Genomic DNA, 21,632 nt, shown 5'->3' with positions numbered 1-21,632 from the left:
TACCCTTTTTTTCAGACAGAGGTCCATTGTGAAAGTTTTATTGCCCTTATGAATGCCATTTTTGCTGAACGCCCTTCTAAATAATCATTTCCACTTACAGTTTATTAACTGTTACACATGGATTGTTAAAACCCTACACACAATTTATCCTTCATCTCAATGTATTAATCTGTGCCAAAACATCCACATGGCCACATCACTATGTATGTTTTTCTACCATATGATGCCCCAGAGGCTTATAACTCTGGGAAGTTACGGTAAACTTTTAAAAAAAAATGGTTGACTGACATCACCTCCTCTGTAATTATTCTGTTAATTTAGCGATTTGATCAATCCAGGCGGAGTTTACTTTCTCCTAAAGTGCACATGTGGTGGTTATTAGACTGATTTTTAGCATTTATAGATTCAGTACATTTAGTACATCAGCTAACATACTAAACTAAGATGGTAAACATGGTAAATGTAAAACTGCAATGCTAGAACTAGCACCGCGGTGCCTATAAGTACAGCCAGGGGCGTAGCACAAAATCCTGGGCCCTGTAGAAAAGCATTTTCTATGGGCCCCTCCCCGCATCCACAGCTATTCATTCTAGCATCTTTTTGGGCCCTCCTCACATGAGGGACCTGGGTACCCTTTGACCCTGAGTCCCCTTTTTCCCCCCAGTCCGACGCCCCTGAGTACAGCCTCACAGAGTCGCTAGCGTGGCCGGAGACTCCTAGAAAAGACAATGACACATATGAAATTAGAAAAAAGAACAAATACAAAAATGCAAACCATGATAAACATAGCTATGCACTTAAACTATAATCTTAACTTTCAAGGTTCTTGTGTAACAGTATTAAAAAAAAAAACATTGATCCTGGGCTAAATGGGGCTGCTAAAGCTGTAAATTAAAGCAGTTGTAGTCAAGAGGAATCTGACTGTATATGTACTTCTTTTGCAGTGGTCGAATGAAATGTGCATTTACTACTACTGTACAGTACTTAAAGGTGCTCTAAGCGATGTTGGGTGACGGCACTTCTTGTTGACGTTCAAAGTATTGTCAAACAAAACGAGGCTAGCTCGCCCCACGCTCATCCTCATCCCGCCCCCTCACCCTCCCTTCCGTGCACTAACCCCCCCCAACCCACACTCCCATATCCTTCTCGTCGGTTATTGGCTGGAACGCTGGAACACTGTTTGTTATGTTGTGTGGTGCAGGTTGGCACAGTTTATTTTTGTTGCCGTTTGTGGAGCCTGGGCTGAACAGGCAGCTAGCAGATAGTGAGGAGATGTTTGCTGTATGTGACAAAAAAATGTAGCCTAAAAAACGGGTGACATCGCTTAGAGCACCTTTAAATATAAATTCAAGGTACTTGCATTTTCCTTGAGTATGTCCATTCTATGCTACTTTATACTCCTCTACATCTTAGAGGTAAATATTGTACTTTTTACTCATCCACTTCCTGTCCAGTGAAAACCAAGTATCTCCATGTGTTGATGTTGAATGTTTGTGATGAACTGAAGGATTTTAAGTGATCCTGTATGTGTCTTCTTAAGCTTTAAAAAGCTTTTCGTCACAAAGCTGAAAGAAGGGCTGTTTTTCTGACACCATGAAATGTTTTAAAACTTTTTAGAGATACGTGGTTCTCACGGGACAGTGACGCTACAAACATATGATGATCTCATAGACCATGATGCATTGCTGTAGATTAAACTACCCAACTAAAATGAGCACAACCTTAAACACCTACAGCAGTAAAATACAACATACACATGAATGCTGCAGTAATATGAATCCAGACACATCAGCTAGAAAACACTGACAGGGAACGTCTTCCTGCACAATCATACGTTAGGTAATCTGTTGATAATACTGACATACTTTCACGTAAGTAAGATTTTTAATGCAGACTTTTACTTGTAGTGGAGTATTTTGACAGTTTATTTTGTACTTTTACTTAAAGTGCTCATATTATGCTTTTTGGCTTTTTCCCTTTCTTTTATTGTGTTATATATCTTTTTTGTGCATGTTATATGTTTACAAAGTGAAAAAGCCCAAAGTCCACCCCAAAGGGACTTACCATCTCCAACAGAAAACACTGTTCACAAACTGCTCCAAACAGCTCTATTGTAGTCCAGCCTTTACTTCAGAGACAAACGTGGTCACTTTGTAACACACGTTATAATGCTCGCCTAGCTGCTAGCGTGGCACGCCCTCATACTCTGCTTCTGACTGGCTAGTAGTCCTTACCTAGGTACTGTCAGGGCACGCCCTCATACTCTGCTTCTGACTGGCTAGTAGTCCTTACCTAGGTACTGTCAGGGCACGCCCTCATACTCTGCTTCTGACTGGCTAGTAGTCCTTAACTAGGTACTCCGCATGTGCGACTCCCAACAAAGATGGAACAGAAGTGAGAGGTCTCACTCTGTAGCTAAAACAGAGAGCTCAACACACAGGGTGAAAAGAGGAGCTGCAGCAATGTGCAGCAAACAAATACATGGTGTTTTCTGAAAATGAAACCATGTAAACCTATTCTGGTACAACCTCTAAATACAATTATGAACCTGAAAATGGGCATAATATGAGCACTTTACAGTAAGTAAAGGATCTAAATACTTCTTCCACTGCTGCCTTTTTGGTTGTTACGATGCAGAATAACATCACAAGATATAAAAAGACACATTTCTGACATTATTAAACTCCTTCATTCTGCATCAGAGTATGTTTTGTAAAATGCTGCAATGACTAGGCTGCTATTCTTTCTCTCTCTCTCTCTCTCTCTCTCTCAATTAGTGATAATGGACCCCATCGGCCGAGAGAAGACCACTCCCTCCCTCTCTATTCCCTCCTTCCTTGACACACACACACACACACACACGCACACACACTCTCTCTCTCTCTCTCTCTCTCCCTCTCTCTCTTTCTGTCTGTCTTTCTTTCTTTCTTTCTACCTCTCAGTCAGTAATTATGGAGCCCAGCAGTCCGAAGAAGATCCAGTTTGCTGTACCTCCGCTGCAGGGACAGCTGGACCCACAGGCCGCCGAACATGTGAGTGTGTCTGAATATATGTGGTGTGTGTGTGTGTGTGTGTGGGGGGACGGGGGGGACGGGGTGCTGTGGGTTCCTGCATGTGAGGGCTGAAAGGAGCTTCTATCTGTTATCTTGTAAGTCTTGTCTGGAATTTTCTGTGTGGGTGCAGATCAGCATGTGTGCATAAGTAGGTCTTTTTTGTATCTGGGTGACAGCATGAGTGTTTATTGGGTCGGCTTTGTGGGGCCAAGTGTTTTGGCAAAGAGTTAAAAAAAAAAAAAAAAGGGTCATACGTGTGTGTTTCTAAGCAGATGGTATAAGTAATTAAAGGGGAAACTCACCCTAAAATACCCTATAAAACTATTTAGCACATCTAATGCTAATTTATTGTGTATTCCGGAAATATTAACTGTACTTTCAGTGTTTCAAGTTTTTAGTAGCTGATGATGTAAATGTGACTATCCAGAAAGGACACGTGACATAATTTGAGGTAAACGTACATGTAATGATTGATTGTATGTGTAGTTTTTTGCCACTAGGGGTCTCTTAATCAAAACAATGACAAATGACACAGTTTGGTGACGTCATGAAGTAGCGTGGGATCATTGCTGTCATTGCAGTCAGCTTCTCCCGGTTAGGATTCCTTCACTTTTAATTGTTTTTACAGGGAGCCGAATTATCTGCCAAGTTCTCCTCCTCTACAAAAACAAACCAAACCCGGTGTTTAAAACCAGTAAAAAAACTGAATAAAAGGAGTTTCACGTTAACAGTCAGTGTTTCTCCAATGCTGTTCAGCAGACAAAGGACGTCCTAGAGGGGTTGTGAGCAGAGCGGCCGCTAACGTTTGCTCAGCATGTTTCTCCGATAACTGAAGATCCAGATGTCTGTTGACTAAAATCATTAATCTTGTTAAAATATATAGTTAAAAACGACCAAGGTGTAAAGAGTGTATCGTAAAAATGTGGCTTAAAATCGTATAAAAAGTCAATTTAGGACAGATCCTGGCAGACAACAACAACAATCTAATAATAGTAATGGTAATGGTGACCAAATGACACGGACCGTGTCCTCGAATAAACATTTTCAGACAATTTAATGTTAAAATGTTACATATTATACATTTAAATGTATTGCTTTCTTAAGTATAAGTGGGAAAGCCAGGCAGAGCGACAGAAAGGTCAATGTAACTGCTTACAGGTACAGAACACCACAGATGAATGAGAGTATCAGAGGTGTAATTTTCTTTGACGTGATTCTGAATGGCGCTTACAGTAAAAAGAAACAGAACCTGCTCTTTCATACAGGCTTGAACATTTCATCAGGGAGTTAAAACTGCTCTCTGTAAGCCCTTTGCTTTACTGACGTCTTTATGAGCTGTTTGGTCAATGGGAACAGGAAATTGTTCATTTTGGAGGAAGCTGGTAATGTACAGTGACACATTAAAGCCCCTCTGTGGCTGTCTGGGGAGCCCCTGTGTTGGAAACCGTCAGCATCAAGATATATTTTAGCGACGGTTTAACGAGATATCATCTTGTAAACCAAGTCCACGATGGGGATGATCATTTACATTCCTGTAATGCAACAGTGTTGTCTGGTTCGCTCAGAGAGCCAAGCAGAGGAATCTCGTCGTCTTTCTGCAGTTTACTTTAACGGGTTATATCTGATCTCTCCATTGATTATTGTAGTTATTATGGCTGTACAAGCGATCTGTAAATCACTGGGACAACTACAGTGTTTCTCATGTTAATGTCAGGAAAATTAATTTAAAATGTTCCTTTAGGTCAACAGTAAATGTTTTCCATGGTACTGTGGATAGTTACTTTTTTAAGGGGCATTCGGAATAATAAACCCAAGCCTGAAGTATTTAGTCAGTAAATTAAATGTTCTCAATTAAGCTTCCTTTATAAGCAGGAGTGTGGTTTTAATGTACAGTCTGAGAACTGGGACAAGTAGCTCCAGTTGGTATTTTCAATGAACTTTTATTTGGACATTGAGGTTTTGTGTGTAAAGCTTTATTACTTGTCAAACAAAACAATAAAAACAACAGCAGAGCTAACAAATAATACAGTTAACAGATTGTTAAGAAACACAAATTGAAATAGGAACAGGACACAAAAACCAACAGACTATAATAAGAGGATTAAAACAAACAGAGGTGTTGAACCAACCAGATGGTTACAGTCAATTATACATTGTGGGACAAAACAGAGTTTTAAGTCTTAAAGTGCTCATATTATGCTTTTTGGCTTTTCCCCTTTCCTTCATTGTGTTATATATCTTTTATGTGCATGTTATAGGTTTACAAAGTGAAAAAGCCCAAAGTCCACCCCAAAGGGACTTACCATCTCCAACAGAAAACACTGTTCACCAACTGCTCCAAACAGCTCTGTTGTAGTCCAGCCTTTACTTCAGAGACAAACGTGGTCACTTTGGAACACACGTTATAATGCTCGCCTAGCTGCTAGCATGGCACGCCCTCATACTGTGAGATGCCTCACTCTGTAGCTAAAAGAGAGAGCTCAACACACAGGGTGAAAAGAGGAGCTGCAGCAATGTGCAATACAACTAAAATATGGTGTTTTCTGAAAATTAAACCACATAAACCTATTTTGGTACAACCTCTAAATACAATTATGAACCTGAAAATGGGCATAATATGAGCACTTTAAAGCTTTCTGTTTAATACATACAGTAATACTAAACAATTGTCAAACTAGCGTTGGATCAGAGGGCTGAGGGAAGTCTTATGAAGATATTTGAAGGCGCAACAATGAAAATATGTGTGTGTTTACCTCAGATCCGTCGCAGAAGACCAACTCCTGCCACTCTGCAGATCTACAGACAACCTGGCACAGGTGAGAGAGAGAGAGAGAGAGAGAGAGAGAGAGAGAGTGTGAGAGAGAGAGAGAGAGAGAGAGAGAGAGAGAGAGAGAGAGAGAGAGAGAGAGAGAGAGAGAGAGAGAGAGAGAGAGAGAGAGAGAGAGAGAGAGAGAGAGAGATGGAAAGAGCTGAAAAGCTGCAGCTATAATGGAACCTTTATTAGATTTGTGCTGCAGCTTTTGGTAAGTGATCTCAGTGTTCAGACTGGACTGATGGATGCCTAAAGAGAGTGTGTGTGTGTGTGTGTGTGTGTGTGTGTGTGTGTTTCTTTCTGTCAGCTCTCAGCTCTTATAAAACCCTGTACACAGGAACTGACTGGTGATTGAATAATCTGCCTCATTCTCAGCTCAGTGAGGCTGCTTCTACTAAACAGTTGTATGACGCTTTGTAGGTGCAAGAGGTATTTCAGCAGGAAGACTGGAAAATAGGGATGTAGCGATGCATCGTGAATTGGTTAAAAATCTAAATAAATGTGTAAAGATTACAACCGGTTGAGACAAAAAAATTAATCGCGATGCAATTTTTTTAAAGGCCTAGAGCGTAATCTACTTTTGATATTTTTCGACAATACCCCACTGTGGAGTTGCAAACCAGCTGGCAGCTGTAAAAACAACAAGTGACCGTGTGTAGACTTGAAACAAGGAAGATCACCGTGACAAACAGTGCAGTTGATAGCTGTTGAATTACTTCCAATATTAATAAATTCTGATATTTTAGTATCCCACTTTCACTGATGTCTATTTGAAACCTCTGGGTATTATGTTTGGTCTTTCTTTAAGAAACATCCACTGATTTTGTCTTATTTCCTCCAAGCCCAAAATCTTCCAGCTCACTGTCAGTGTTTGAAGATTCATATATCAACACTGAGCTGGAGGGGGATTTAGGAGCCACACTGTTGCACTGGGTGACACACACACACACACACACACACACACACACACACACACACACACACACACACACACACACACACACACACACACACACACTAAAGGCACCAAATGTGGATTAATCCGCCGCTCAAAATAGTCCCCAACAAATGCACTATTTATTCCTGTTGGTAAAATATTTGCCAAATAGTACAGTACACAGCTGTTCTAGGAAATCACTTACTCTTAAATTATTGAGATGGACTTAGAGACTGTTGGTTTTTCCTCTTTTCATTGGATTTGTTGACAAAAGAAAAGGTAGCAGATCACTTTCTTTCTGCTTTGAAAACAACAGTAGCGAGAGAGTGAGCTAAAGGGAGTTAATCTTTTTTTTTTTCCAGAACACAATGTATTCTGAAAGCCAGAAATCGCAGCATCTAGCCAAGTTTGCTCAACAGGATGGAGAAAAAAAGACTATTAAGGTCCACTGCCCAACCTGAGTGATGTGATTTGAACTATCAGACTGAGCAACAGACCCACTGACATTGTTGGATCCCTGAGCTCTCGCTTGTGGGGCTAAAAAAAAAAAAAACATCTGTTGTGCAGATTTGGAAATGGCGATGTGCCATTTAGTTATAAAACTGAGCGACTGACAAATCAATAAAAACAGAAAGAGCTCATTGCTGCTGTCTCATATCTCTCTGCAGATGTTGGAGATCAACACAACGCCAGCGGAGAGTCACAGGTATGTATAAAAGTTGTTTATTAAGACAGATGTAGGGAGAAGTAGAGAATGCACCAGCAGGTTAACACTAATCTGTTACAGTAGTATCAGGAAATGAACTTCCAATTTAAGGTTAGACATGGACACATAACATCAGACTTGATAGTCTGTTACCTCTAATGTGTCCTTTTAAAATAAAATGAATGAGAGTAGCCAGTCTAACTGTATGTTATGTCCACTCTGGCATTTGACTTTGATTTCTGAGAGCAGTGAAAAAATCTTTGCAATGGGCTGATTAAACTCTAATTATAAACATTTTAAAAGACAAGCTAATGTGGCCGGTTAGCTCAGTTGGTAGAGTGGGCACACATATACAGAGATTTATTCCTCGATGCAGAAGGTCCAGGGTTTGAGACCAACCTGTGACAGTTTTCCTCCATGTCTTCCCCCCCCTCTCTCCCCTTTCATATCTCAGCTTTCCTATCGAATAAAGGCAGAAATGCCCCAACAAAAACACAAGATAAAATATTAAAGGTCCCATATTGCAAAAAGTGAGATTTGGCAGGTTGAGGTGCTATATAACTGCTACTATACTGTATATTATACTATATATAAATACTGTGAAAGTATCAAAATGCTCAATCCACAGAGAATTGCACACAGCCCGTATTCAAAAACTGTGCTTTTAAACAAGCCGCCAGCACTTCTGTTATGTCACAACTATCCTATATATAGGTAGAAAGTGCCGTGTCAGTGGCATTACAGTCATTCCCCGGCTGCAAATGCAGATGCGGTGGACCCGTAAACGCTGACCAATCAGAGCAGACTGGGATTTTTCAGAAGGGGGTCTTAAAGAGACAGGCGCTTAAACGGAGAGTTTCAAACAGATGCTGATTACAGGTCTATTCAGACAGAATAATAACAAAAATCTGACAAAAAATGATGTGTTGTCAACATTAAAGCATGTAGACATGTTCTAGTGGAAGCCCAAAATACGTATGAAAAAAGTATGAATCGGAAATTGAGCATAATACAGGACCTTTAAAAGATAAGAAAATGTGTTTCAGTTCCTCAAAATTGTATTCATATCTCGTACATTTCTTGAGAGCTTTTGCCATTAAAAGGTCACGGCAAACATTCAGGGGACAATCTGCCAGATAAATGATGGCTTTTCTGGAAAGTCAATGTTGTTTTCACTATAATGAGATCAGGAAGGACAACACCATGTATCCTGTCTCCTATTGGATGTGTGTCCGTATTTATAAGCAACTGAATGGAACCATTGTTTTTACGTGCATTGCTTGGCTTAGAATATCTTCAAATAATTTACTGAAACAGTGTTTTCTTGTTACAAAGATGTGTGAGTCAACATCTCTAGTTGTGTCACTGTGTTAAGTCAAATTACAAAAAGGTTGTTTTTTTTCTTCTGTTGTGCAGGCTTCAGATTCCTCTCAGAGGAAGCAGAGCACCTACGACCCGCCCACCATGAAAGGTAAACACAGGACAGTTTTCAGCCTGGTCCCCCATGATTTTGCAAAATGTGCATAATGTCTAAAAATGTATAAAAGATGCTCTGTGCAAGGAAAACGGAAGAAATCTATTTCCTCCTGAGGAGATGATTTTTGAGGAGCATGTACTTAGTGCATCTCAAGTCTCTCTGCAACCCAACAGTAAAATGGGAAAATGGTGATGAAAGAAAGCAGAGATGAGAATATATGCAGCAAATAACGCCAAAAACAAATGCTACAAACCAACAACAAATGGTAGCACTGATAGAAAAATGAGTATTTACTTTGCTGAGAATCAGTTGCCTGTTAATGTCTGTGAAGAGGTTATTTAGGAGCACAGAGTCAGAAAGAATCTGTCCGTTACTGTTGGTGTTTTTAACAAACAATCCTTGCCTGTCTTTCATGCTAAGGGTCTTAATTCTGGCTTATTAGCAACAGACGGATCTCGTCCTTCAGAAATTTGGTGCAGTCAAAGTCAATTTCAGGCGTGACCGGGCCAACAAAAAGCATATTGCTGGAAAATGTTATTTAATAAGCTAAATATCAAATAAATGTTTTGTTTTTTTAAATAAATAAGAATAAAGACTTGAACCAGAACTGGAAACGAATTCTCACATCATTCAGTATATGTATGTGCTTTTATGTTCTTTGTTCAGAGCCAGAAGTCCTATAAAACTACAGAATACTTCAGTAAAACTTCTTCTGATACTTTATGTACTTTAAGGTCAACAATGTCTTGCAGCTGTGTACACACCATGTCTCCTGCTTCCTCTTTTCAGTTTAATGGCATCGATATGTTTGCTTTTTGTTTGGAAGTTCTGTTTGTTTTGTTAAACTTTTGTTCCCTTCATTTTATCTGCAGCTATTTCTGTTTTTTACCAGAAATCTGTTTTTTTTTGTCTTTAAAATGTGTCTGTCTCAGATCTGTAGGCTCAGCTGGCAGAGGGATGGGGGTGGTGGTGGGAGTACGGTAGTTACTTCTGGTGGTTTGGTTTTCTTAATTTGGGGTCCAAGGTGGCTCATGGGCTATTTCTGTGTCACATTAGCCGCTTTCCGACCGGAGGGATTGTTTGCAGTTCCTAGAACATAACGTTCCTAGAACTCTTTTTTTCTTGTGTTCCGACTGGACCAATTTGGGGATTATTAAGTTCCTCTGACCGCAGTTCCTGTAACTCTTTCAGCTCCTACTTCAGGGCAGGGTCTCTTCTCTTTTCCCTTTTCCACATAGGAACCCTTAGCAACGTCTGAAACACAAACAGTACATATTCTTCACTGTCTGTTGCAATTCGCCCACGTATGCTAACTCATAAGACAAAGATCACGCATTCAACCAGCTAATTGTTAATGCTAGTTAAACGTACCTGTCGTTTCGTTTGCCTGTTGCGCTCTGCTCTTCTATCTTCTTCCATCATATTAATTAGGATCATCTAACGCTTGAGCCTTCGTCTTCTGTGTTTCTCTGTTAAGTACTCCAGCCTTTAAAGGTCCCATGGCTTGAAAATGTCACTTTATGAGGTTTTTTAACATTAATATGAGTTCCCCCAGCCTGCCTTTGGTCCCCCAGTGGCTAGAAATGGTGATAGGTGTAAACTGAGCCCTGGGTATCCTGCTCTGCCTTTGAGAAAATGAAAGCTCAGATGGGCCGATCTGGAATCTCCTCCTTATGAGGTCATAAGGAGCAAGGTTACCCCCCCTTTCTCTGCTTTGCCCACCCAGAGAATTTGGCCAGTCCATAAGAAAGAGAGAGACATCATGGCTTGCAAACAAGCAAAGTGGCAGTTGGTCAAGGCCACACCCCCGCCCTCCACCTTGAATCTCTAGTAGTTTGTGGTGCTCGCAGCTTTGAGAAATTACATTTAAAACAATTCGACAGTTGCATCTCTTTTCAGAGTAAGAGTCCTTGTTAGTCAGGATTATCCATAGAACGTATCTGGAATGATCTGCTAGTTTTCTATTGCCGTTAAATATTTGTTTACATCTGTATGGGTTTTAAACAGCCGGAAACATGCTTATTTTCAGTGAGTCAATGATTAGTTGGGTACATTTTCATAATTAGGTCAAACTCTTTATCTTTGTAAATATACATTTATAGCATATTGTGAATGCTATAACTGTGAGCAAAGTCCGAAATTTAGTGAAAGTAGTGGCTTTGATATGTTGATATGGCGGATTTGTGCAACTAAGGACATGTAATAGAAACACAGACCCTATATTCTCTGATAACAGGGAGACAGTTGGTTTTATGGTATGAAGATTAGTTTATTACTATTACTGTTATTTTACTTTTAGTACTGTAGTCAAAGTGTTGTTTGTTGACTTTCGGGGGTGCCGGATATGCAAGTTATAAGTTGTATACTGTATTGTCTCTTCAATAGTGAATACTGTCGTTATCTTTTGAGGAGCTACTTTACTTGAAAGAAAAGTTGTCAACACATCTCAGCTTTCATCTAGTTTGTATAACGAGCGCCAACAACACAGTCTTTTATCCCTAAAAGACTGTGTTGTTGTCATTTTGTTATCATCAGCCTGAACTGAATAATTTATAAAACTGTTACAGGACTCAGAGGAAGCACAGTTTAGAGAAGCTGACGTAGCAAGACCTTCATATTCACTACAGTGTCTATTTGACTTTAAATATGTACGCCAGACAGAGAACTCTATTTTAATGATTCCGTAGGTTTTCAGGGAAGAGGAAAGAAAGACAACTAGAAAGAAAAACATAGTGCATATAAGTGTGTGTGCAGAGCTCTCCGCCAGTGAGTGAAGCACTGAGTTCCAGGAAGTGGAGACAGTAAAAGCTTTTCTTTTATTGATCCCGTCTAAGTGTGTGTGTGTGTGTGTGTGTGTGTGTGTGTGTGTGTGTGTGTGTGTGTGTGTGTGTGTGTGTGTGTGTGTGTGTGTGTGTGTGTGTGTGTGTGTGTGTAGGCCAGTTAGCTAATAGCCTCGTGAGTAACTGCCTATGCACCAAATATTTACATAATGTAGGATCAGAAAAAAAATAGGTAATAATCTGATTACATTTTATTCTCACATTTTGTTTGTTTATTTTAAATTTAGGGCATTCATTTTATTTTCAAGCAGACGTAGGCAGCATTCACGTCAATCTTTAGTCCCTGTAGGCTCATGATGCAGGGTTTGGAGAGACATCTACAAATTAAACTGAACATGAAACTGATCCAAGAAGAACTAGTTGGAGTTTTTAGACTCGCAGTAGCTTTCTAAAATACTACCTTAAAACTTACATTGTTAATAGAGCTATGGCTCTTTTTTTGTATGGGTCCATTTTACAGTTTGGTGATAACTACGGATATTTACCAGGGAACAACATTGGAGTTTGTTAGCAGTAAATTGTGTGTAATAAATCAGCAACCTTCTTCTCCACATACAGTACTGCTAAACAGCTACAAGTGAGCCACATTTCTCTAAAAGCTACTGAACTGTTTTGATAATCTTCAGTTGGATTTTTTCGTTTTCTGGTTTTCTCGTTCAGTTTAATTTCAGTTTTGACCGTTTTTTCCCGCTCTATTGCCACGTGTGTAGTTAAAGCGTCTCTCCACCAGAGGTGCTCTTTTCTCCTCAGAGCTTCAGCTGGGGGTGGAGCACCACCTTCTGGGGGCGGGGCTCTGTGACACAGACAGCCAGCTGAGCCCAATCACAGCACAGCTCTATGCCACCGCTTCCATGTGGGCCAATCACAATGGGCCAGAGGAAGCCAATGGGAATGAAGCGAGTCTGCTGTTAGCCAATCAGGAGAGAGGAGTGGCAGAGAGCAACAGTTCAGGGGGTAAACAGTTTTCAAGGCAGAAAAACGTACACACTTTGGCCGGCAGTATACTCCAAAATCAATCTGTGCTATCAGACTTTTATCACATTTACGGTAGTGCTACAACTAAAGACCATACTTAAGGAAGTAAAACATGTTATTACATGGAAGTAAGACAAAAATACAGAGCATCCAACCAATAACATGATACTGTTTGTCTATCAGTGGTGTATTTTAAGGCTCTGACACACCAGCATGATTATCGGCCATCGGACAGTCTGGCGAGGTCGGTGACTCGAGTCTGTTTGGTGTGTTCTGTGCCGTCATCAGTCGAAGGAGCCGTCGGCATCCATTTTGGTCGATTTGACTTGTTGAATCAGCCAGCGGGCAGTCGGACTCAATGACCAATCTGATTGGTGGAGTGCTGGCCCTTAACCAGCGAATCAGTGCTTCTTCCACAAGAAGAAGCCAGAGAGCTGACAACGCCAGTATCTTCTTATTACTAGCCATCGTATTTTCTTCCGTTCAGCGAGTAATGACAACAACAATCCTTCTTGACTACTATCAACAATCTCTGGTGAAAACAATGACTGACGACAGCGTGCTCTGTGTTTACTAGGTCTTGAGAGATGATCCGTCATTTCCGGGTTTCATTTTTTGGGCGACAATACAGATTAGCGCCGCCTGCTGTTAGGGAGATGTATTACGTCTCGCGCACGCGCAGAACGTACGCTCAAGTTGGCTTCGCTTCGGTGTGTTCTGAGGCACTTTTTTGAGAGACGGGAGCCGACTGATCAGTCCAACTGCCTTTTCTGCCGACGGTCGGCCATCGGGTTGGTGTGTCAGAGCCTTTAGAGAGAATTTCAATGTTTGTCTCACCAGCCTGTAGTGAATGACACTAAAGGAAGTGTGTTTGTTTGGCTGTAAGTGCAAAAAACATTGCGCAAGCATTACATAGTCAAGGTTATTGGAGTATACTGTTGGCCTTGACACACACACACACACACACACACACACACACACACACACACACCCACACACACAAAAACACAAATTAGAGTCAAACTCCCATTTCATTTATTAGGGATAACAGTTCACTTTAAAAAAATCACCAGCTGTTTGCTTGCTTCACTGGTAGCAGTTATAATTATGTCAACATCTTTCATAACAACACTGAATCAAATCTAACATTAAAGGAGTTGCTTGTAAAATTCTGCAGCTTTAAGGAGCTTTTTTGTTTCTCTGGGCTCTTTGTTACACTATAAGCTGCTCTTATCAGTCCCTGCAGGCCGCTGATAAACCAACTGTACACTACCTGCAAAGCACCAAACCATAGACAGACCATGTTGGCAGCTTAAAATCCGGATATTTTTCTCCGGAGATGGAGAGTTAATATTCAATTTAAATCCTCCAGGTAGATAGAAACACAACTCCAAATGAATCATAATGGTGCTCTATGTTTCACAGATGTGCAAAAAGGCAGTTTTTTTACTAATATGTTAACCATAACAGATGTATTAAGGCCATTTTATAGTCGTGCGTAAAATCGACGGCATAGCCCCGCAGACCCCTCTGCATCTACGCCGGACCGTACGCCGTAGCCTGACGTGCACCTCTCGAAAAATTTAACTACACGTCGCAGTTATGCACGTCGCTCGGCCGTGGCTTGGTAGCGTTGCATTTCCCCCGGCTCATTTCCTGGTTCTCCTTCTCCATAAACAACATGAAATCAAGGAGAGGGTTAACTTTTCCTGCTAAAGATTTCCCACCGTGGTCAGAAAGAACAGAGGAGACACTTTGTTTCTCTCACTATGACTCTAGAGTCGGTACTCGCTCCAAAGTTAATCGCCGTCACTCTCTCACTTCTCCCTCCCCACAAACACACATGCCGGCTTGAAGCACACACCAGCGCACAAGTATAAACATCAGGCCACTTACGTAGGCTACGGCGAGAGCTCTGCGTGGAGCCTCCGCACAACTGTAAAACGGCCTTGAGTCTGTAGGCTTGTTGTTTTTCTGTTCTCTAGTTGCCAGAAATTGATGAATGCAGCTTTAAGGTTGTGCCTGCCAAAGCACTGGTGTGCATTCAACAAACCTAAGTACAAATGAGGCTAAAAATATGGCATTCAAATTTGATTACATCTACAATTTATGAAAATAAACACTGCTGCACACATACTGTACACACCCAGTCTGTTACTAATATGTTTACATCTCCATAACAGTTTATATTCTGTAAATCTCTTGACTACTAACAGCACTAACTCCTCTTTCTCTCCCTCTCTTGTGGCTTTGCATGATCTTTCAATTTTCCACCCTCTTTTACCCCTCCTCCCTCCCTCTTCCCCTTCTTCCTCAGATTTGTCATGCGACCACAAAAAGGAAGCGTCCAGTCCCGACTCCGTCTCCCGATAGCCACCTTTGCTTGCTTTCATCTCTTTGTCTCTCAATAACCAACTTTTCCGCTGTTACTCACTGCTGTTCATCTGATCCCACTAACACACTGCTTCACTCTTATGCTTCACACACAAATACTGTAGGATTTGATTTGGCATCCATCCTCCCTCTCTTTAACGCACACATACAGACACATAGAGTTTAGTTAAATGTGCTAATTTAGTCTACATTTAAATGACTGTAGGTGACGTTGGTGAGGTTTTGCTTGTGTAGAAATGGCTGTGAATAAAGATGTAAAATATTGAAACGTTTACTGACTGTCTGAGTATTCTTCATCCTTTAGCGAAAGTCTTTCTAGAAAGTTTTAAATCCCCTTAGGCTGAAGCACTTAATGCTTTGTAGTATTTGGGGGTTTACTTCATGCTGATGGTGGTCTTCACACTTTTATGCAACGGACACTGCGTCGAGGAGTAAACCTCTATATATGTGTCTACCAACTACCAACTGAGCCAACCTGGCCACTATAGTTACATTGTTTGAAAGAGCACACATTTCTCTAAGTTTTGTTTAAAAATTATGTATGAAAAGTGAAAATGATGGGAGTTAGAAAACGTTAAAGGTACATTTGTAAGAAGAGTTTAACCCCGCTATGTGTGCGATGTCATCAACTCTGAACATTCGTTTGTAATGGGGGACAAATTCACGGAAAACGTTGAACATTTGGGAAAGTAAGGAACACTAAAACTAATAGAGATAATGTCCTAAACATTTTTTACAACAAACAACGTTTTTACGTTAAATAGTTGCCAAAATAGTGCCAAAAAACGTGGCGGAAGAATAATAACCAAGAACATTCCGTCCATTCATTTGAATGGGGAGAAAAAATTCCGGAAAACGTTGAATATTTTGAAAAGTATTAAAGGTGCACTATGAGTTCCTGCATGGTTCCAGCACGATGTCATTTTTGTCTCAAATCGTGGGCATCTCTCCTTGATCCGCTAGCTGCCTGCCCCCAGACTACACTGTGAAACAGCCCGGCCTCGGGAGACAACACAGGGGTCGTAAACGTCAAACAAACACTTGAGGCACAGGCTGTGCACCAAAATACAACAAACCACTCCAGCCAATCACGGACAAGATGGTTGGGGGAGGGGGTGGGGGTTAGTGATAGTTAGTCAGCAGTGCTGGGAAGGATACTTTCAAACCGTATTCCGTTACAGAATACAGAATACGTGGTCAAAAATGTAATTTGTAATGTATTCCGTTACATTACTCAATCTGAGTAACGTATTCTGAGTACTTGGATTACTTCCAAATTGCATTTTATAAGTGTAGGAATGCGGCCATCAAATCCATCTTACTAAACAGGCCTATTCTGGTGTGTTCTTCTATTCCAACTGGCTGAATGTGTACCTAAACAAGCAGATAGATTGTTGTATTTGTAGTCCTGAACTGCGTACTGCAAAAATCTAACCGCAGTCTAAGCTACCACGAGCTAATTTTAGCTAACGTTAGCTAGCATGTCAAACGGGGCTAGTCAGTCTTACAACGGCTCTGGGGATAGTAAATCAGCACATAGGAGAATGTAAAGTCGCACATCAACTAAGCAGGTAGCTACCTGATATAACTATAAAATAGCAAGGTGACCAGTAAAACTACAGCAGACGACTACTGGCTAATAAAAAAAAATAAAAAAAACTTACTTTAAGATGCTTCTTCAGGTTGGAGGTGGAGTAATTTGGACGTTGAAAGGAAGTTGGTTGCTGGCAAGCAGAGGTTGCACTGCACAGTTATATTTCGTTCTCCCTTCTTCTTCTTTAATGTGAAATGCTGTTTGACTTTCCAAGATAGAAATGCATTCCTGCCCTGGCTCTGTTGTGCCGGTTCCGACTCCATTGTGTCTGATCACGCAAATAGCTAATTTTTTCGTTTTCATATTGGGGCTTCTAGGAAATGCATGGAGTTGCCTTAATTTATTTACAGAGTGAATAAACTCCTGAAACAGAGAAGTATCGTCATGTAATCCTTTGATTTCAACAATGTAACTGTATTCTAAATACCAACTATTATAATTGTAACTGTAATGGAATACAGGCATTCATAATTTGTATTTTTGAATACGTAACGCCGGTACATGTACTCCCCAACACTGTTAGTCAGTCATGACAGTTACGGAAACATGGGGGGAGGGGCGAGCTTGCTCTGTTTTGTTTGGAATTTACTTTACAGAAGTGACCATGCAGGAACTCATAGTGCAACTTTAAAGGAATGGACACTAAAAGTAATAGAAATATTGTTGAACATTTTGATGTTTGAATGAAGTTGTCTATGTTCAAGAATGTGGAATAGTGCCACAGAAAGCAGCAGAAGAATAATAAGCAAGAAGAACATAGGACAACATGTAGGAGTCGAATGAATTGTAGTAAAAAGTCTGATAGGTACCTGAAAAATATAACAGCATTGGGACAACTATTAAGAGATTAAACCATTACAGAGTACCAGATTAAAGAAAAAGGACATGCTGTTTTTTTCATGCTAGTGTGCACCATTTACACAGCAATATAAACATTACATGGCTGCCTTCCTCACATCTGTGTGACCCTACTGTTTGGAGATCAACATCCCCTGTCACTGCATTAGCAGCTAGCTGAAATGTCTCTGTGTTTGTGAATGAGTGTGTATGCACATGGCCCCTGAGAGGAAAAATGTCCACAGATTGGATGTGCTGCTAAAAGAAAAAAAGGGAAGAACAGAAACAAATGGGATTTAACATAATAGCTGGTTAAAAGTGGAATCTTCTGGTTTTTCGTCAGACCCATGACCATATTATGTGGTTTTCAATACCTTGGATTGAATTATTTTTAAGTGATTCATTTTGTGCTTTCTATCTGGACTCTCACTGTATCAGTTTGCTGCTCTTCTAAAAGGATTTAGTTGGAATTTACTGTTTAAACATGCAAATGGAAACAGGAGGATTTATTAGAGGGACATTTGCTGTCTTACTGCCATCAGTTCCTTAGTTTTATTTTATAAACGTCCTCAACTATTTCAGTTAATGACTGTGGCTCTGTAAAAGTATATAGTGTATCATGTTTTCAGAGGTTTGATTAGTTTAGTTATAAAGGTATTTAAATTGATATTAACATTTGGAATGGGGGGAAGAAAAAGGATGTTAATGGCAGGTATTACACCAAAACAGTCAAATAAACCTGGCTTTGTTTTGAGTATTACAATATTGCTTTATTGTTATTTTTAGTTTCGCTTTCATTGTCATCAAAAATGGATTCAAAATGTTAGCAGCAGGTGTTAAAGGTGTGAAAAGATTCACCATTAAAATGTAATGTGATGAAAGCATGTTTTATCGTGCATACAAACAATTACAAAATCCAGATAATTAGCAAAAACAATCAAACACCCTGGAACTGCATTGCATGGGAAATAAAAAAGGACAAAGGGCATTAATCATGACATAATCTAGGCCATTAGCCACAAGAGGAGTCATTTATAGAGTCTTTGATTAAATGCTATTGGCTTGCTTTCCTTTAGTTTGCTCTTGCCTCTGTAGGTAGTGTCTTGTAATCATTAAAGGTGCTGTAGGTAGGATTGTGAAGATCCAGGACTTAGCCAAAAAATTTGAACATCGACAACTTCTCAGTCCCTCCCCCCTTTCTGCTAAAGCCCAAACGGTCTCCTAAGCCCCTCCCCCCACAAGGGAGAGCTGTGCATGATAGAGCGCGTGTGGAGAGGGGGGAAGGGGAGGAAACCAAGGGGGTTAGCTTCTCCTCACAACCCGTAGATCCTATGGCGCCATTTTGATGCTAACAAGCACTCACCCCCCCGTTAGCATTCCATTGACCGCCATTCATTTTGACGTCACTTTGACAGCAAATAACTTTACATCTGAAGCGTTTAAAGACTCTATTTGTCCATTGTTTATTTCTAAAGAAACACGACAATGTATAAAAGGCTCCATTACCTTGTACCTCACGTTATGGCTCCGTAGCAGACGTTTTTGTAAAAATAGGCTAACGATTGTGTCATAACCACGGGACTTTCTGTCTCATAGTAGAGGAATTACCGTATAGTACAGGTGAAGCTCGCAGGCAGTTTCGACTTACATTAGCTGTTTAAGTTTAATTACTAATGTTAACTAGCATTTTAGTTAGCAATAATGAGCCTGTGCCTATGTTATCTCCTTACATATACCTACGCTCTCCTTCTCTGCAAGATTAGGAATGACTGAGATTTCTCTTGGCACAGCTACCAGAAGACTTACAACTTTCAGACAGGTTGCTCACGTCACATTTACGTTGTCTCTCTCAGTTGGAGGCTGCGCAGTAACGCTCAGCGCTCACCAGAAAAGTGCTTCTAATATCCTTCACTGGTCTCCGTCCAGAGCAACGGGATCTGTTGGTCCAGTTTATATACTGTCTATGGAGGAAACCTATCTACAGCTCGTGCGTGGGGGAGGGGAGGACGCTATGAAATGCGTGTGCCTGAGCAGTGATTGACACGCAGTTAGACACCCCCCCTGGCCCTGATTGGAGCATCTGAACAAGGTTCAAGATTTTTCTAAATCGCACTGCAGGCTGTAGGTGGTGCCAGAGGAGCCAGATTTTTTTTTTTTAAATGACCTGCTTCATGTAGTTCTACTCAAACATAGGGTCAGTTTCAGCAAATATGACAGAAAGTTAGTTTTATAAGGCTTACCTACTGCATCTTTAATTTTTTAGTCACATCTGTATATGTGTTTGTGTGTGTGTGTGTGTGTGTGTGTGTGTGTGTGTGTGTAGGTAAGATGAAAAGTGCCGTACCTGAGGAGGAGGAGGAAGCCAACCCTCAGGACGACTGATCCAGGACAGAAATCTCAGCACAAAAGAGAAGGCCATTTTATCTTTTATATTCTGCACAAACCAACGGGCAGACTCTGGCCTTCATCTCAAGTGTAACACCTACGACACAAGACATCGACAGTGGGAGAGTTTATTGAGAGACAGCAGTTAACATTTAATTAAGTAGGTAAAGGAACGAGTTAAATCAGCTTCACTCTTAACGAACTAGCCTGGAAACTGTTCATTTAGCACATTCACCTCAACATGACTCCACACAAACTATCAACTAATGTTACTCTACCATTGTCTAACCCCTGAGAATCACACTGATTAAAAATTAAACTTACATTTGTTTGCCCCGTTTTAGTTCATAAATAGAAGTATGGTTCCCCATTTAAAAAAGCAGCACACTGTTAACAGTTCACTGCCATCACAACCTCAAACAGTTGACATCTCAACATTTTTGGAGGGAAACTCGAAAACCTTGGAGTAACTTGTTCTAATGCTGTGAACCAACAGACATTGGCGTCATAAATGTTCTCATTTAAAAATGTAACGTTACACACTGAAAAAAGATTTCAAAGGAAGGAATCTGGTTAAATTTTGGTCTGTTAGCTACTATAGTGTAGCCAAGATAGCTAACCTAGCAAGAGCTAACTACACCTAAGATAGCTAGCTAATTCACAGTAGATAATGTTATTGCGACTTCTTTGTCACCATAAAGTGTGAGTTTATTATTATGCTAATTATTTTTCTGACAGTTGACTGTGTTGGGGTTGAAAAAGTGAAACGTGCAGTGCTGTCTTGGTTCCAGCATTGGAAGCCCGTGTCTTTATTTTACAGCCAAACCTGAGTCTAGAATAGACAATATAAGAAACCCTCAGTTACATTAGTGTGATGTTTTCTCCATTGAGGCCTATCGTAAGTTTACTAGCTACAGAGATAGGCAGTTGTCAAGTAAGAAAGATACAACAAATACAAGAAAGAAAATACAACACTTTATCCACGTTTTTTCCCGTCACAATAAAAGCTCTATGTTTACTGTAACTTCCTCTTAACCTTCAACTGAAGGGTTACACAATAAAATACTTTACATTAGTCAAACCTGTTCGCAAAAACATGCTCTTTCAGTCAAAACGTCTGCAGTGGAAAAGGTTTGTTGGAATGTATTTGATTATAAAGGTGTTCTTACTTTTTCCAACAATTTGGAATTTGCCATTTGTCTTAACAAGCTGCTCTACTACTTTTACAGATGTTATATGCAAAGTGAGTGAGATATCAGTTTACAGTTGCCCAGCACAGGTTTCGACTCCTTTTTAAATAAACTGAATTTCGGGTAATAAATCAGATTACTGCAATGTATTTTTGTGGACTCAATTATGGTTCATATATGGAAAATATGGTTTGTTTCATCTTTTTTCTGTTAATCTGTATATGCAGTATGTATCCTTGTTTGTCACAATAACAGCAATAAAATGTCAGCATTGATTTTTATACATAATACATTGTAAAATATAGAATGTAGGCTACTGTAATGTCTTTGTTTACACAACTGCTCTGTCTTTCAAGTATTAGTTATCTTGGTGTGCCCCCTGGTGGCTTATGTAGGTCGGTGTTTTTTGTAATTCTCTCAGACAGGACAAAT

The 21,632-nt window shown here is 40.2% G+C and overlaps 1 protein-coding gene across 1 annotated transcript; it reads left to right on the top strand.

The window, feature by feature from the left end:
• The first annotated feature begins 2,846 nt into the window (after positions 1 to 2,846).
• Positions 2,847 to 21,475, top strand: ppp1r1c (protein phosphatase 1, regulatory (inhibitor) subunit 1C). Its single transcript, XM_078273252.1, has 5 exons — positions 2,847 to 3,032; positions 5,812 to 5,869; positions 7,471 to 7,508; positions 8,925 to 8,979; positions 19,949 to 21,475. The coding sequence occupies exons 1-5, from the start codon at positions 2,952 to 2,954 to the stop codon at positions 20,005 to 20,007; spliced, it is 291 nt and encodes a 96-aa protein (XP_078129378.1). The 5' UTR covers positions 2,847 to 2,951; the 3' UTR covers positions 20,008 to 21,475.
• Positions 21,476 to 21,632: the final 157 nt, after the last annotated feature.

Source organism: Sander vitreus, chromosome 17 (assembly GCF_031162955.1).
Source record: "Sander vitreus isolate 19-12246 chromosome 17, sanVit1, whole genome shotgun sequence".
In the NCBI taxonomy this organism is placed as follows: domain Eukaryota; kingdom Metazoa; phylum Chordata; class Actinopteri; order Perciformes; family Percidae; genus Sander; species Sander vitreus.
Note: the sequence above shows the minus strand (reverse complement) of the source record. Positions and strands in the feature narration are given on the sequence as shown.